At 42.1% G+C, this 18,222-nt stretch overlaps 1 protein-coding gene across 1 annotated transcript in view; it reads right to left on the bottom strand.

The window, feature by feature from the left end:
* Nucleotides 1-11,549: 11,549 nt before the first annotated feature.
* Nucleotides 11,550-18,222, bottom strand: part of RGS5 (regulator of G protein signaling 5) — a 47,594-nt gene continuing 40,921 nt past the window's right edge. The window contains exon 5 of the mRNA XM_032845459.1: nucleotides 11,550-16,638. Within this exon, the coding sequence (XP_032701350.1) occupies nucleotides 16,477-16,638 (162 nt within the window). The 3' untranslated portion in view covers nucleotides 11,550-16,476. The remainder of the gene's footprint in view (nucleotides 16,639-18,222) is intronic.

Raw genomic sequence — 18,222 nt, 5'->3', positions numbered from 1 at the left:
ACATCTGCAACTTGCTCCAGTAGCCGACTTTTTTTTTTTTAAGGGGGGAAACCTAGCGACGAATGATGTTTTGCAAGATTGGTTTTCTGCCACAACACCAATCAAAATTCTTTCTAAACAACATATACAAGCATTCCCCTTTGTCTTAAACAAACAAACAAACAAACAAACAAGCAAAAACCCTGGCTTTTTTTCCCTAGGGGGACAGGGTTTGGGTTGCTACCCAAATCTGTGCTCCCCAAATTGTAATTCTGAGATCCCAAAGAAATGCTTCTATTTCAGTTATCCCTCTTGGCTCAGTGAATCCTGGATTCACCTTCTGCCTCGCGCCACTTGCTAAGTCAGGTCCTGGCTTCTGCAGGACACCCACACTGCCAGGATCAGAAGCATGGGTTTCCGTCTCTTCCTGTGGATTTCTGCTCAAGCACGTGGGAGCAGCTTGCTTTTCCTCTCCTCCACTTTACACCCACATCTAATTCTCAACACAACAACAACAAGATAGAAACCTCTGTTCTGAACCATATATCTTATCTCATTATAATAAAAAACAAACCAAAAACCTAACAGTATCTGTCATCTGAGGTGTTAATTTCAGGAAGTGACTGGTATAACCTTATTCCTGAATTATAGGAGCATTTTATTTATTTTTTAAAAGATTTTTTAAATTTATTTCACAGAGAGAGAGAGAGAGCTACAGCAGCAGAGGGAACGGAAGAAGCAGACTCCCTACTAAGGAGGGAACCTGATGCAGGGCTTGATCCTAGGACCCTGGGATCATGACCTGAGCGCAAGGCACACGCTCAACTGACTGAGCCACCCAGGAGCCCTTACAGGAGCTTTTAAATCTCTATAGGAATTTTTGGATAATAGGATTCACCAGACCCTGTGAAATTGCTTTGAGTTAGGGAAACTTTTGCCATAAAATTAGTAAACAATGATAGAAACCCTGGAGCCCCTTGTCCGGGAGTAGCAAGTTGCCGATTATTATCTTTTCAAAGTGCATAAAATGTAGTAAACATATTTCTAAGCCTTCCTTTAGTTGTGACCTCGTAGTCCAAACTGGGAGGCTCCAAAGTTGTTTTGATCAGATGCCAGTTGGTCAACAGCCAGGTCTGTTTCTTGACAACCCAGAATTGCGAGCAGTGTGTGGCTGCTGAATATTTGTGATTAATGAACACGAAATTCAATGTTCTAGAGGGAGGAGATCACAAATAATGAAATCCTGGAACTCAGCTTGATTTTTAGCTTTGACATGACTAAGTGTAATTCCACTCCGCATCCGGACATGTGGGAGGGTCAGGAAAAGGCATCTGAGAAGGTGCTGCTGTGGGGAGGGGGCATGGAAGCCTACGTGTCTTGGACTGGGAATTGTGACTTGTATGTGTTTTCCTTTCTGCTTGTGAGACCTTGTAAAACGGGAATCATTCCATCTGCTTTTCCTGCCTCACAAAGTTGCAGTGAAGCTCCAGTAAGCTTCACTTTTGTCATTCATTCATTCATTTCATAAATACCTTTTTTAAAATATTTTATTTATTTATTTCACAGACAGAGACCACAAGTAGGCAGAGAGGCAGGCAGAGAGAGAGGGGGAAGCAGGCTCCCTGCTGAGCAGAGAGACTGATGCGGGGCTCGACTCCAGGACCCTGGGATCATGACCTGAGCTGAAGGCAGAGGTTTTAACCCACTGAGCCACCCAGGCACCCCTCATAAATACCTTTAAGAATATAATTTATCACACATGCAATCCTGTCCTACATCCTGGGGTTACACAACACAATAAGACACGGGCTCAAGTCTAGATATATACAACATACCTTGCAACCCTGGGCAGGTAACTAAGCCTCTTCTCTCATTTTCCAAAAAGGAGTAGTAACAAGTACCCCGTATTTATTTCTTGGAGTTACTGTGGACAGAATCTATGTGGCAAAATGTATAGCATCTCATATAATAAGTATGTTATTATTTTTATGTTATTATTATTTTGGAAAGTACCAAGCAAAAGAATCCATCTTACTTTATTTTATTTTTTTTAAAGATTTTATTTATGTATTTGACAGACAGAGATCACAAGTAGGCAGAGAGGCAGGCAGAGAGAGAAGGGGAAGCAAGTTTCCTGCTGAGCAGAGAGCCCAAAGCGGGACTCAATCCCAGGACCCTGGGATCATGACCTGAGCTAAAGGCAGAGGCTAAATCCACTGAGCCACCCAGACGCCCTGAATCCATCTTACTTTAAAGGGAATATGGTCAGAACATCTTCATGAATAAATGACCCTCCAGCTAAAGGCTCCATTGGGTAAGAATGAGGCAAGGTTCTGCAGTGAAGAAGAAGGGGGAGCGCTTGGCAGTGAGGACAGGTGAGCTGGTCTGCAGTGCAGCTTCTGCTTGGTGAGCTCACCCAGGTAGAAAAGAAAGGATAGTGTGGTCTGAGTGCCTGATCAGACTTTCCCCACTGTGTGCTACACGAGCTGGGGCTCCTTCCAGGATTCCACATTCATGATCTATAGCGTGCCACTTATCTTCTTCTTTTGGAACCCTGTTTATGCAATATACCCTCCCCCCCCAACTAGATCCAAACCTTTTGGAGAACAGGGACGTGGTTTAGTTCATGTGCACATTGCTAACCAGCACAGGTGCACAAAACACAGTGAATGTATGTGTCTTGAACAGCAGTGACAGGTGTGTACCAAGGTGGGAACAAAGTGTTGATGTGCAGAGGAGTGGGGAGCCCCTGACTTCACCAGAAGTGCAGCCAAAAGTTTCAGAAGCAATAATGTCCATCAGAGTCGGGTCAGGATCTTGGTGTTTATCCTACTAGACCACCATTTTCTAAGAGAAAATGTCTTAGGCACTATGTGACTTGTTCCAGTGATCCTTTGGGATCTGGAAAATTCAGCTGTTTGTCCTTTGACACTTAGGAATGTTTCTACAGCTGGTTTATTAACATTACTAGGGTTAGACAAAGTTGGTGTGTCTAGACTGAATTATAATTTAGGCAGAGTACATATATTTTCTAAACCCCAAACCAGAAAGCATGATATGACAAGTGTACTTTTGGGAAAGACAAAATAGGGTATTTGGAATGGCAGCTGTCTTAGAAAAATCTCTGTAACCTCTGGTTGCTGTCAGCATAGCCTCTTATTTCCTTGTGCTTAAACAAGTATGAATTCTTCAGGGACCCCTAGGTGATGGTCTGGGGTTGTTAAGGGAAAATTGGGTTTGAGTAGGATTCAGTGGGTTTCCACAGAGTTGTGGAATATCAACATGGACTGGACATGCTGTGGGAAAGGACATGGAAAATGCACTCTGTGCATGGGAATTACATGCCTTTGAAGAAGGAAAAGAGAAAACCCAGGCCTTCTTCAGGGTAAAACTATCTGGATTGAAGTTAAGACCAGAAGAAAGAAAATTAAGGGGGGAAAGGAAAACATAGAGTTCAGTATCCATAGCTACCTTATATACTTGCTCAGTTCCTTTCTAGCTGCGTGACCTTGAGCTCATCACTGACTCTCTTGGAGTGTTAGTTCCTCATAAGAACAGAATGCACTAAAAATTCCTGTGTCATAAAATCATGCATTTATCCACCAAGAATGGAGCAAATTAAATTTGGAGTAAGAAGGAAGCTGTAAAATAACAATCAGAAGGAAGTAGTAGAAGAGTCAAAGGAGAGAGAAAAAGAGGAATTTTTTTTAAAAAGGAAGGAATAAATCCAAGAATAAATGGTATAACCTAATCCCAAAATAGGATAGTGCAACACCAGAGGCAGAGTTGTCGCTGCAAAGACTCTGAGGGAAAAGAAACTGGAAGGGAGAAGCTAGTGAGTCACATGGTGGAAATGATTTGAAAGTTTCAAAGAAACTTGCAGATGTGAGAAGTCACTAAACACTAAAGCAATGGAGCCATGAGTAGAATGAACCACTCTCAGGCTTTCAGAGTAGACATGAGAGTCTAACCTCGGACGTCAGTCAAGAATTCTAGGTTTGGAGAAAGGTACCAGATGGCCCATCTGGCTGTAATCTGAGATCAAACACCTTTTTTAAACAAAGGAACCAGGCAGAGGCTTTGTAAATAAGCCAGACCACAGACTAAAGGACAATCTTCATGTATTTACTCCTGAATCCTTCTCTTTTTACCTACTTAGATGAACTGTGACTTTATTAGTGTTAACGAAGAAAAGAATTTAAAAGGAAGGATCACATTTTTCTGACACTCATCCATGCATCTTCGATAAAGAGCACATAGACATTATTCATGTTCATTCACTCTTTTGCCAACCCTGAAAAGATGCTCCAGTGCTGAGTTAACAGCATACTGCAATCTCCTATAAAAAAAGGAGCTCCAGAACCAGAGCCAGAAGGCCTGAGTCTCGACTCAGCTCTGCTGATGTTAACTGTGTGACCTTGTCATGTCCTTTAGATTTCATGAGGCTCAGACTTAACATATGTGAAGTGAATGTTTTGTTTTGTTTCATTTTATTTCATTTTATTTTATTTTACTTCATTTTATTTTATTTTAGACTTTATTTGAGAGAAAGAGCACACAAACGAGAGAGTGTGGCAGAGGGAGTGCAACAGAGGGAGAGGGAGAGGGAGAGGGAGAGGGAGAGGGAGAGGGAGAAGTAAATTCCCCGCTGAGCAGGAAACCCATTGTGGGGCTCAATCCCAGGACCCTGAGGTCATGACCTGAGTCAAAGGCAGATGCTTAACCTACTGAGCCACTCAGATGCTCCTGAAGTGAACATTTTAATCCTACCTACTTTAACCACCTCATGGAGTTATGATGATCATCAAGTGAAATAAGGTAAGAAAAAAACTATACAAACATTCGTTATTATTAGTTCATCGAGAAGACCATGGTGCTGAAGAAACCAACATAAAACAAGTAGATATTTGGTAGACCAGTTCACCAATCTTGATTCTGCCAGATGGTTAAATTATATTGTTGGGTCCCCCCAAAATTGGGTACCCCAATAATGGGTCCGTGTTAAAGGAGCGAGACTGATACAAAGTGAAGGTCAAGCAAAGCTTTATTTCTCGCCAAGCATCAGGAATCAGACTGACTGTCAAACAGACCAGTCGGGGCCACCCCTACAGAAAGGAGGGCCCCTCCCTGTTTTCCAGACTAACTTTTATAGAGCAAAGGCCATGTGGTTGGGCCTGGCCACACACAGGTGGCCAATGAGACTGTAACACACACAGGAAACTTCACAGTGATGCTAGGCAACCAATTGAATTACAATTCACCCTAGTAGACATTTGAACCAGCCTATCACACCTTGGTTAGGATTGGCACCAAAAGGCTCCCAAAGGGCGGGGGCCCATACTCCTTGGTAGCTAGGAGACAGTATGCGCCCCCACTGATTGAATACCTCCACCTGGTCTGACCCACCCTTGTACTTGGACTTTGTTACCTGGGACTGGTTTCTGGGACTTGTTTTTAAGTAAGTTCCCCTAGGTGGGGTGGGGGGGGGTCAATTTAAGTTTTACAACAAAATGGCAGTTCAACCGGGGTGGGGCTGGTCTGGCTGAATAGGGCTTACAATATTCTAGATTCTCAGGACATAAAGACACCAAAGATTAAAAAGTGGCCCCAACTTTTCTCCATATCACAGTTGAGAATTAGCTGGGGAAAGGGGCAGTGGGATAGAATGAGGGACATATTGTCGTCTTTCCTGGTCATACTTGAAGAAGTGCCTACTTTCTCTGATTAGGCTCCTAATGACTCATGTCAGCAAGATATAACAGGAGGCAAAATGACCCAAAAGAGGTTTTGAGATTTTATTTTATAGATTTTATTTTGCAAAATCATTTCCTACATGCTATTTCATTCATTCTTCATCACATTTCTGTGATAGAAAATCAAGGTAGCCCCATTTTTGCAGATAAGCAAACAGAGTCTCAGGGAATTACTTCTACTGCTTAAGATGGAATAGAGGAAGAACCTAGCCTACAGCTCAGATTTTATGACTCTAAGCCACATACACTGAGCCAACTAGAGAGAAATGATGATTATAACTAGAAAAGCCATTTCCCCCTAACCCTAAAGCCTAATATTATCTACACATGATTTTCTGAAGTCTGCACTTACAGTTCAAAGGGACATTGATTTAGTTTTTACCAAAATACTCCATCTGTATCTTTGAAATCTCTTATAGCCCTGTTGCCTATTGAAGAGCTAAGATCTGAATAAATGCTTTCATTGGGATTTCAAACGCCTTTATCTTCATGTTGCAGACACTTTATAGACAGCTGATAAATAAAATAGAAGGTGCTTCACACAGCTAAAAATATACCCTCTTTTTCTTCTTTTATCTATTCTTAGTAATTCTGGAAGGACTTGTCTGGGAAGAATTTGTCAAGATGAGAGACGTACAACACCCAAATGCATTAAACCTTTTTACAGGAGTAAAGTGCAGTTTCAAAGGGATAAGATTAGACCCCAATACCTGCCCATCTGCTAAAATGAAGCAAAAATGATATTAACATTAAATGGTATTAGGATGAAAACTCACAAGAGCTACCTGCTGTAAAATAATCAAGAATTCATTTCTTTTCACTATTTTTGGATGGTTAGCAAGCTGGGGATGTGTAAGGATAAAGACCTCGTAGGAGAGTTTCTGACTTACCTTTACAGAAAAGGAGCAAAGCCACAGAGCCAAGAAGTTCCATGGATATTGTCTCCTAAGGACATAGTTACAAGCCACAAGAATTTAAACCTCCTTAAACCTGGCCATATCCTAGGAACTTGGGAGGAAAGAGGTGTCTGGAAGTTCTCATGTCCAGACTTTTCCAAAAGTTAAAATACCAGACCTTTTTGCTTTTCCAACACTCTTCAAAGAAGAGTACTCCCTAAGAGTTCCACACAATTACTTTAGTCAATTGGTAGGGACACGTCTTTCGTGGAAGCATGACCGATAGAGGAATGTCTCCCACTTCTGTTAGGTGGGATCTGATGGGTATGAAGAAAGTCTCCCCAGGGGAGATGGTATCTATGCTCTAATTCTTTAAAAATGCATGGGTGTTAGCTCAGTGAGATACAGGGAAAATAGTAAAAGGAACTGCCTCACTGAGGCCCAGAGCATGAGATAGGACCGTGCGTTTGGAGTTCTACGAGACATCACTGAAGGCTGGCTGGTTTAAGACTTTTCTGTATTAGGCCAAAGACCTAGGATGCTGTTCTTTAGGATAATGGCAGTCAAAATCTTAGCATTAAAACAAACTTCTAAGATTAGGAGTAATTTTTGAGGGCATCCATAGAAGAGTAGTGGTAATGTTATTATCTGTTACTTTAAAATATTTGAAATGAGAAACTAATAGAAAGTCAGGAATCTTTTAAAGTAAAATTTGTATTTTGCTTTTCAGACTTGACTGGAATTAATACACGGAAATTTGAGGTGTTAATCAATGGATAGTGAAGGAACAATTTAGTCTTTACAAACTTTCTTCCTTCTGGAGCCTCTGGGAGGCTGAAGAACATGAAAAGCCATGGAAAGATTTTGAGCAGGAATCACATGATCACATAAATCGGAAGAGGAGTGACATGATTAGATAAGCTGTGTTCTCCCAGGTCATTAACGCTGGTAAAGATTTTCTGTGTTATTCCTCTTAGGAGAATTTGCATTTGAGGGAGAACACTTAAATGCAGACAATGCTTAACAAAATGGGATAAATAGCAAATAGTAGTTGAGAATTTAGCATGATGACATTGCTAGTTCTTCAAATCCCAGTAAAGATTAAAACAATGCATAACAGTTGCCAGAATATCATAGTCTAAGACCGTTCTGTGTCCATAAATCTTTACTTATTACCAGGTGTGCCAGGGAATTGGGCCATGTAGACCATAGAGGAATGACCAGATTTCAGAAAATAAGATTATAAAAGACAGACCTCTCTTCCTCAACCAAAACTGTCTTCCCCTCAATCAAAATACCCTTTCCCTCCGGCTGCCTTCAGGAAGGTTTTGAGAAATAGGGTATGTGTATCATCCTATTGCATTTACTCACATTAGCCTATGTAAAGTTTCGCAGGTGAGGTAAACACAACACCAGGCAAGGTGGGTGCAAGGCAAGATTTATTAAAGGCGTCTCCGGAGAAGTTTCAGGGCTCAGGAGAAGGGGAGCCAGGAGAGTCGTGTCGGGAGGAGGTGGGCACCCTCGGGCGAGGTTCCTCAACTCCGGAAAGGGGAGTGGGGGAAGTCGTACTGGGAGGGTGTTGGCCGGGGTCTTTTATCTGGCCAAGGCAGGGCATGGGCTCACATCCATTATTTGGTGATCAGAAGGTATGGGGTGAGGGCTCCTGATACTCCTGTTTCCTGCATAGGTATCGGGTTACCTATGGAGATGTGACCTGGGCGTACACACTTTTGGTGGGAGAGTCTAGGGTTAAGGAAGGAGGTGGGGAGAGGACAGGAAGATGGTGGCCCCAGCGGTCATTTCTATTGTTCCTCCTGCATTCCCGGAACCGCTGACTCAACAGTGTAGAGTAACTGATAACTTTCTAACAGGATTTTTTACTTTTAAAGGAGCGCTTTGTTAACCCAAAAGGACATTTGATTGAGGAAATTCTTATAGAGATAGAGGAGAGACATATATTTTTGGGAAGCACAGCTTTTCTGGGACAGAAAAGCCCCACCATTTCTCTGGCATCTTACAGTTTTTTGATACCAACTTTGAGAACACTCACGGTTGTAGATCTGTGAGAGAGGCATACCATGATCTTTGTTCCATAGGAAAAATACCCCAGATTGGAAATCAGTTCATCAGTGAATCATGCTATTTATCCAGATGTGTAGCTTTGGACAAACCATTTCACATCTATGGGTCGCAGTTTCCTCATCTTTAAAATGAAGATTGGGAAGAATGATTTCTTAGGATGGCAGGGTGGTTTTTTGTGTGTGACAGCTGGACTGATGCCCCAGGGCAATCTGGTTCACCTCCCCGGCCAGGGGAGTAACCAATGACTGCCCCCTCTCCTTTCAAGGGTTGACCCCAAATGCTGGCATCTCTGCTGAAGAAAATTTTCATGGACAGAGAAAGACCGCACTCTCATCCTGCATGCAGGACATTTGTCATGTCTGTTCCAGGGCTGACATTTTCTGAATCTGGATTCTTCCTGTATCACTTCTCTGCTCATTGTCAGTACAATTGTTGGAGAAACTCAAGAAGACATAAAAGTTATGTCTTTAGGGGCACCTGGGTGGGTCAGTTGGCTAAGCGTTTGCCTTCGGCTCGGGTCATGATCCCAGGGTCCTGGGATTGAGTACCCTGTCATTGTGCTCCCTGCTCAGTGGGGAGCCTACTTCTCCCTCTCCCTTAACCCCTTCCCCACTGCTTGTGCACTCTCTCTCTCTCTCAGATAAATAAAATGTTTAGAAAAATGAAAGTTATGGCTTTAATTACTAAATGAAAAACAGTCAAAATATTAAAAAAAATAAAAAGCAGCCAAAATAAATATTCAGTTAAAAGAAATAAAGGAACATCAAGGTCCATTTACCCTTGTTCACTAAAGCCTCTGGGCTCCAATTTTTCCTTAAGTCTTCTGTTTCCCAACAACTCTGCTTGAAAGAACAGAGGTCTTGGGCATTTGGCAGGACAGTGCAAGGCAGGGATCTCCATGCCACATGTCCCAGACAGTTTCTTCCAGTGGCGATTACAAGGCACCAGATCTTCAAGACATAGCTAAGACTTCCAAATTCCCCTGTAGGAAGGCATGCCCATCCTGGTCTGCCTGCCTCAAGCTCAGTCTTCTTCCATGTGAAAGTCATTTGGAAATAGAAAGAGACCTGGCAGTCTGGCTGTGAACCCTTTGCTGCCAAAGACTCAACAATGATTTCTTCCTCTTAGGCTTTGCTTTCTAATAAAATTTTCATTCACTTTAACAAGTGAAAACATTGAGAGGGTAGAATTTGACCCAAAAGTAGAAAATCATGGAAATTGGACCGGGAATTTTCCAGATGAGACTAATTCAAATGAAAAATGCACCGAGGCACTGGGAAGCCATCTGAAAAGGTATGTGGAAAGTGTTTTATGAGCAAATTAATTTTTCCAGATACTGCTGATTTAGAAAATGCAAAATTAGCAAAATGTGCCTTGGAGATCATATGGCTTGGAGAACTTGGCTTACATCATTGACAGATGATAGCATGGATCCCCACTTGGGTGGTGTTGGGGTAGCCTGTTTTGCTCAAGTTAGAAGGAGTAACCTTAATGCTTTGAGGAATCACGTGTGGCTCCTTTGGTCTAGTGGAGCAAACAGGAGTCTGAGAGGGCACTCTGTTCTGCCACCAACTTGTAGTGATCTTCAGAACATCAATTCTCCATGGGGAAGACAAAAGTACCAATGATCTTCGATCTAGTAATACTTCTGATAAGGAAAATCTGTGTTCTGAGGTGGCCAGCCAATCTAGTTGGGGAATCCCAGTCCTAGTCCTAGGGCATTCCAGGTTTTCTTCTAGCCCCTCCTGCCACAGCTTCAAGAGTGACACAGATACAGAAGTAAAAGTGTATAAACTACCCCCTTTGTTTGTGTTCAGAGCTCAGACCTTGAGAGATCACTCTCCTCTGAGCCTGTCAGTGTAAGATAAATCTCCAATCCTCCAAGGTCTCCAAGCGCCACTTGGTTCTTTGGCCAGGATCCAGCGCATTCCATTGCACTTCTTGAATGGAAACTCTCAGAAACTCATCCAAGATAGATAGAGATATATAGGGTTTTTTTTTTCTTTTTTTTTTTTTTGGTTTTGTTTTGTTTTTTAGTAGGCATGGAGCCCATCATGGACCTTGAACTCTCAACCTTGATATCAAGACCTGAGCTGAGATCAAGAGTTGGATGCTCAACCAACTGAGCCACTAGGCACCCCTCATCCAAGATATGGAGGAGAATAGAGGTGGATAGGTGGCAATGAAATGATTTAGGACCACTGCATCTACATGAAATATAGTTAGGCTTCATAGGGACTTGGAATGAGATCTAATAAACTGCTAGAGACCAAAATAGACATTATTTTCAATTTCTCTCTCTTCCACATGTTTCTCATTATTGTTTCTCCCTGCAAATCTGCTCCCATTTAGGCTCCTTTCTGTACACAAAGTTTCCCTAACCCCCAGTCCCAGCCCTAGTTGGATAATTTCAGCCCATCACCTAACCTCTCTGAGCATCAAATCTAATGTCATGGACGTGAGCTGCTTGAAAAAGCACCAGGATTTCAGCTCTTTCACCAGTGCAAGGGGAGAAAGGAATGACTATATTCACTGACTACTGCAGGATCCAAATGACACAATGTGTTTAGTTCTAACAGCAAACAGTGAGGTCAGTAAGTTGCCATTCGAATCCAAGAGAAAGTAGTCAACAGAGTGTGAGAGTCTGGGGCACTTTGTATCTCCCTTTCTGAGTTTTGCTGTCAGGTGATATTGTAATTGATGCTTATTAGGATAAGGATCTTCCCAAATGATCGAGGGCTCACGTGGTGTAAGGAGCACAGTGAGCAAAGTAGCCTATCTTGGGCATAGTTTCATATCAAGCACGTTCAGAAGTGAAGAAGGACTCACAGAGGTTGTTAGATATATATTTAATACAATATACGTGATCATGGTTACAGATACATGTTTGGTGCTTTATTTACCAAGAAGTATGAGTCACACAGTACACAACATATTGACTACAAAATCAGAAGATAGATACAATTGTTTCTAAATGAAAAATTTACAGGATAAATGCTGACAGATGGATTTTCAACCTTTCATTTCTACTCCTGTCTCTGGCATATGTCTCCTGAAGATGTGGGTTCCAGAATTTAGAAAAAAATTTAGTTTTCCCAAATCCTGATACTATATAACATAAAAAGAACTTTTTGCAAAAAATGATCCAGATTATTTCTCTCCATTGGAAAATTTCTCAGCATTTCCCACTGTTTTGTCTATGCCTTAGCTTATACATTTTCCTAGACAGGAAGTTAAATGCTTTTAATATCTCCATTATGACATGACTGTGATTAGACTCTGCTATATTAAATGTTTCCTCTTGCAGGGGGAAAAGAGAAAGGGGGGTATAGGGGTGAGGTGGGGAGGGAAAATACCTCAAGTGAGAAAACAAGTAACTTGCAAGAGGCTTCTTAAACTGGATTTGAATAAGCTTGATGTGTAGCTTCTCTACTAGAAAAATAAGATAAGAAAATTATTATTAAACTGTGAGGTGAGGATAATATTCCCAAGACATTTTTTTCCCTTCACTCTCTGCTCTGAGTTTCCAAAGCTGCAAATTTCTCCTCAGTTGGAAGAGCTGATCTTTTCAGTTGTACGATGGTTCACTGATACTGAGGGAGGACTGTCCTTGGCTATCAATTGCTCTGGACTGCCACATGCCCTATTTGAGGAAAAGTATGTTGAACCCAAGCAACAGCTGTAAATTGTTACCTGAAGAGCCTCCTCCCAAGTGTCATGTACATGTTTATCCAATAGAATGGAGACCGGAAACCAGAGAGGTCTAATGACAAGTCAGTCAGGATATACTGAGATGCATGAGGACCTCACGTCCAGAACCTACACAGAGTTCCCTGGCTCTTGGGTTTAGACGGTTGGAAACTCAGTTCTCCACTCTCTGTTCCCCCGCTCAGGTGACCCAAGTGGGGAAAACCGATCCTCTACATCTATTTTTCCTTCTAATCAAGACTCTCTAGGATTTGAAAATGAATTTCCTCATCTAGCTGCACTGATTCAAAGAATGCCTTGTTTGCAAATCCTAGTGATGACAGCAAAATGTGGTTTGATATTCAGTCAAAGGGAGCTGTTCTTAAGTGTTTCCTAGTAAATGGATTAACTTCTTAGGTGTGGGCACTCCCTTCTTCACCACTACCCTTCTGTCCTCTCTTCCTGTTCTTCCGCTGAGCCTTTATCTCCCAAAGTTGCTAAGTCCCAGCAAACAGGGAGAATGCGCGGCTAAATACAGATAGTGTGTTAAATAATTTTCATGATCAAACCTGTGATGGGACAGATAATTTGACAAAGTCCTGGCAGGGGACGCTTCTGAGGGTATCTGTTGATGTGGTGATGGTCGAGTTTTTACTGAAACTTCCGAACAGCTATTATTCCTTGGGAGACAACTAATAACCCCATCATGCTGAAACGGAGTCTAGAGAGAGAACCCATCAACCAAGAAAACCCACAGATTTAAGAGCGTAAAAATAAAAACAATTTCTTTCACCAAGTTTCTCTCATTATGCACTAAACACTGAACTCTACTGATAGTATAATTTACACGATAGAGAATTAGAGTTTGCAGGGCATGGGGAGCAAAACGTTTCCATATATTTGATGTTACTGATGTGAAAGCAAAGGAACTGAAAGGCGTCAGTTCTCCGTCTCAGAAGGTCTGTCTGGGAGAAGGGGTGTGTGTGTGTGTGTGTATGTGTGTGTGTGTATGTGTGTTGTTCATGTGAGCGAGCCCTGCTTTAGTAGATAAACACAGCCTCTTAATTTTCATTAGAATCAACAGTCTAACTCTTTACTCTGGTCCAATTTGGACCCTAAACTGACGTCAACCTCAAACTGTATCAAGCCCAGGCAGAAAATCTTAGGTTGTGGGCCACTCCCCGGCCTCATCTTGGGTTTCTTTCAAGCGTGAGAAGTGTGTACTCCTCTTCCCATTGACCACAGTTTGGCTCCGCTACCTCTCTACATCCCAGATCACTTACGACTGTAGTTCCATTTCCACGAGGGAGGAAAATGAGAGCACCAAGCCCAACAGGACTCTTGCATATAGTTTCTTGCTTTCCCAGAAATTTACTCGAGAGAAAGTGGGGAGGGAAGTGGGGAGGGAGAAGGAGTGATAAAGAGATGTTACACATTTCTTTTTCTTCCTGGAAAGACGATCCCAGTTTCTCTAATTTCCCAGAACTAAAAGAATGTTATTTTCTTTGTGTTACCACGGAAACTTCCAGTAACACTGTTTCCTCCCTCCCCCCCATCTTTTTCCTAAGTTTAACAGCACCTTAAAAAGATTAGAAAGAACTTTTTGGGGGCAATTTTGATATGATTGCTTTCTTGTTTTAGGTTGTCATACTTGTATTCCTTTCAATTTTATCACTTCATGTGTTAGAATAGTTTCTAATGTGTGTGTAAACTATAAATTTAAAATCCTATATTGGTATATATTACATGCCATCGTTTGACTGGAAAGCATTCAATCTTTTTTTTTCCTTCACTGTCGTCCTCGTGGTGGTGCTTTTCCTGCCCTTTGCCTCCTGAGTTCAGCCTATGAAAAGGGGAAGGCCCTCCTTACTCTACACCCACAAGTCCTACCCACTGACATAGGGTGTGTAGTCAGTTGGTGAATACAGCTGATCTGGGTCTGTGTAACATTAACCAGCTGGGTGAGCTCTGTAATAGCTAGTACATTTTCTGGGTATTTTCAAACATTTGGCTCTTTGAAATCATGCGAATAAAAAGTTTTTGAATTTTCAATTCAATTAACATTCTGCTTAAAAATGCTTTGGCATCCAAGAACAATAATTCACCTAGATCCTTGGGTTCTTAACATTTCTAGCTGCATGAGAAAATAAAGGGCTGGAGATTTGATGCCAATTTGGGCAGTGTAGACAGATGCTGAGCAAGGTGGTGCCAGGAAGTTCTGCTCTGAATTGTGTGTCACTTCTACACAAATGTATGCAGGGAGGATTTCTTGATGCTCACAGTGTTGATTTGGACTAGCTGTTGACTGCTTGGTGACAAGTATCTCTGAAGTGAGCAATGTTTCCAACTATGAAAGGACTCTCACCACATTGGCAACTGTTGGCAGTGGACCCACTCACTCCAACCCACTCTCAGAATGTGAAATGGCAAGTATTCGGAAGGGCACGCTATCCTTCCAAAGAGCAAACACAGAGAAGAGCCAGCCAACACAACCAGAGTTCGCCTAGAGACTACAATAACATGGCTGCTTCGCTTTCAGTATTCTTAGGAAACAATTGAATAAATGGGCCATAAACATGGAAAATCATGAGTGTGTGGAGAAGAAAAGAATGTGAAAGGAGGAAATACAAGACTAAACAATGTGATCTTCTCCTTCAAAATTTCAGAACTTTATTCATCCTTTCACGGCTACTTTCTTTCAAAATTACTCAACATCCTCATGTTGGTTAGCCTCGTACATGGTTAGCTTGCTTCTCTTTATTACTAAATTATGTAAATCACTACTTAATCAAATCTACTAAAGACAATAAAAAAGATCTAGCAAGCCTTAACAATAATGAAAGACAGAATTAAAGGGTAAAAACTACTAAAAAATACCACGGCCTATCAGTCAGCTGTGTGCAAGGTACATTGGGGCATAACTGTGCACTTTCAGGATAAATACGATCTGCTAATGGAGGGAACAGAGTAGGGAAGCAAGATGGGATGCTAAAAAAGAAGTTAATCATTTCACAAAATGCAGGGTCCTTTGAAACTCTGTCTTACTTAGAAAGCCTTCATATGTAGTCAAATTATAAAGATAATTTGGTATTTTGAAGAAAATCATCATTTTCTAAACAAACAGATGGCATCATAGGGTAATTAACCATTTTAGGCTTGACAGAATTTTTCCATCTTAGTGTATAGCTCTCCTGATATTGAGGTAAGGGACATAGTGTTGGACAGCATCTGTTTCATTTGACATGATTGGAGTTGAAAATTTTGGAATTTTATACTCACATGGATTTAAAATAATTTGAAAATTGAAACATTGCTCCTAAATACGAAGGGCATATATACATTTATTAAATACTCTGTTGCCAGGTCATTGATTTACTAAAGAATATGGTGACCGGGTTGTGGGGGAGTATAAGAGAGATATAAGGAAAGAATCAATATGGATTGTGTTCAGATTGATTTTGAAACATTCATGGTTATATCCCTTGTTAGTGACCTCCAGCCAACACAAAGACCCTCTAAAGGGAAAATTGATATTTTACATAATGTATTTGCTTAAAAAAATCAAATAATGGCTGCTTCATAAAATTCGTTTCACCTTTTACTAACCAAAATCAGAAATACAGGACTGGTTGCCCCGGGTCAGAATTAAAACAACAAATGAGATCAATTAATCTCACTTGAAATTGGTCTTTCTACATCCACATTCTTTTCAGACCGGTTTAGATGGAGAATTCGTTACCCTAAACAAATGGACCTACATTCAATGATATCATATTCTTGTCTTGTATTTGCATGCCTTTAGCAGAATGTTTCTGCAATTCTGATTAGCTTTGACAAGAACACACTGTGTAGAACTTAATTAAGGACAAGACAGGAAGAAGACCCCCAAGAAAGGAAGGCATTCAGAGGACAGATAAACATCAAAGTGCACAGAAAGAGTAAGCAGCGCTCACTGGGGTTTTCCCCATTTGGGTATCTTTGAATGAAGCTGCTGTGGGAAGATACGCAGGCTGCTGGAAAACGCAGGGTATTAAGGAGGAAGTAACTCACAGGGTGATTCTCACAGCCCGACTGAACTACTACTTGATTAATTCCTGGTAAAACTCAGAGCGCACAAAGCGAGGCAGTGAATCCTTTTCCATCAGGGCATAGATTCTCTTCTGGGCCACATCAAAGCTGCTCAGAGAAGGTTCCACCAGGTTCTTCATGGTGATGTCCTTTGTGAAGTGATCAATATTCACCTATGGGGCAGGAAACAGGGTCACGAGTCCGCTCAGGTTGCAGGATTTGATGGCAGGTGGGGAGGGAAGTGGAATTTGTCACCAGTAAAACACATGAGGGGCAGAGGGTCATAAAAAGTGAGCAATATTATTTCTGTTTTAGAGGCAATGGGGTAAGGCAAGTGACGCTCCCATACATGCAGGAATCAGATGGAGACCTAAGCAGTGTTAGACACCCGCTGGGTGTCAGACCCTCCACTGGCAGCTAGTATGTGCACACCGCATTGAATCCTCATGAGAACCCTACAAATGGATATATATATATATATGTATATATATATATATACATATATATATATATACACATATATGTGCACACACACACACACACACACACACACACACGGCTTCAGTGACTTTCTCAAGGTCACCGAGCTAAGATGTGTAAATTGCATCCAAGACTCAGAATTCAAATCCAGGTGTCCTAACGCCTAATCCCTCAACCTTCCTTCCTTCCCACCAGGTTTCACGCCTGGTGGAGAGAGGAAAGGGGAGAAAGGAACGCTGGCCAGGACCCAGGACCTGTGCATGGCTCTGGAGGAGCAAGGATTGGTCTCTCCTGAAACAAACCAGGAAATGATGCTTTTGACAGAATAGCAGCAAGAATAGCAGCTAATGTTTATTGAGTGCTTCGTCTGTGCAGGCTCCTTGCTGGGAATGTTATTTTAACAGGCTTTGTGCCCGTGAACCCATTTAACCTCACAGCTCGGAGGCGGATACTGACATTTCCATCTTACAAGTGAGGAGCAGAATGTTAAGCTATTTTCTCAAGGTCGGCAGTGGTAGAGAGAGGACTCAAAAGCTTAGCAATGTGGCTTTTAACCAGTAGACTGCAGGGTTGGAAGGCATGTGGCTTCTATGTCCTGAGTGCAGCGTCAACACATCACACAAGTCCCGGGGACACCGTTCATATTAGGGTCCCTGTGAATGGTCCCCTGGAGTTGTGCGGTGTACAGCCTGCATGGGTGTGCCTGAGTGTGATTTGAGAGAAATCACTATTTATCATTTCATGTACTTTAAGGACCCTTAAACTATCTGGCTGTAGAAGAGAAAGACACAGAATCCAAGCCAGCCTGTGGTTCTGATTTGGAACACTGGAGAACATTCTGGGTCTCTCCTGGGCTGCTAGAGGTCCTTGATTCTGGGAAAAACCATCTGGACTCAGAGGATGTTGGTGAGGCAGAATCAGGGACAGAAGCCTGATGGGGGAGTGCCAGGCCAGAATGGGCTGGACCGGGGGCATGAGCTGTGCTCCAAGGTCTAGGATGGAGGAGTTGAGAGTGTGGTGAGATTTTCCATGGTGAGAGGGGTTGGAGTGCTATCTGCAGGGACGGGGCAAGATGATACAGAGCAGCCTCAGAGCTGACATCTGGGGCCTGCCTCTGCACGTGAAGACTCCAAGCCCCATGGGGTTAAGTTGCATGCCCACTAATGCTCCGGAAGGAGAGGCCGTGATGTGCACCACGCTGTTCCCACTCTGTTATTCTTCCTGCCACACTAAAGCAATGCGTCTTCCTTCTCTTACACCGAGTATAGACTGAGCTA

This window comes from Lontra canadensis, unplaced genomic scaffold (assembly GCF_010015895.1).
Source record: "Lontra canadensis isolate GAN:19392208 unplaced genomic scaffold, GSC_riverotter_1.0 scaffold164, whole genome shotgun sequence".
Classification (NCBI taxonomy): Eukaryota; Metazoa; Chordata; class Mammalia; order Carnivora; family Mustelidae; genus Lontra; species Lontra canadensis.
This window is presented reverse-complemented; position numbering and strand designations above follow the sequence as displayed.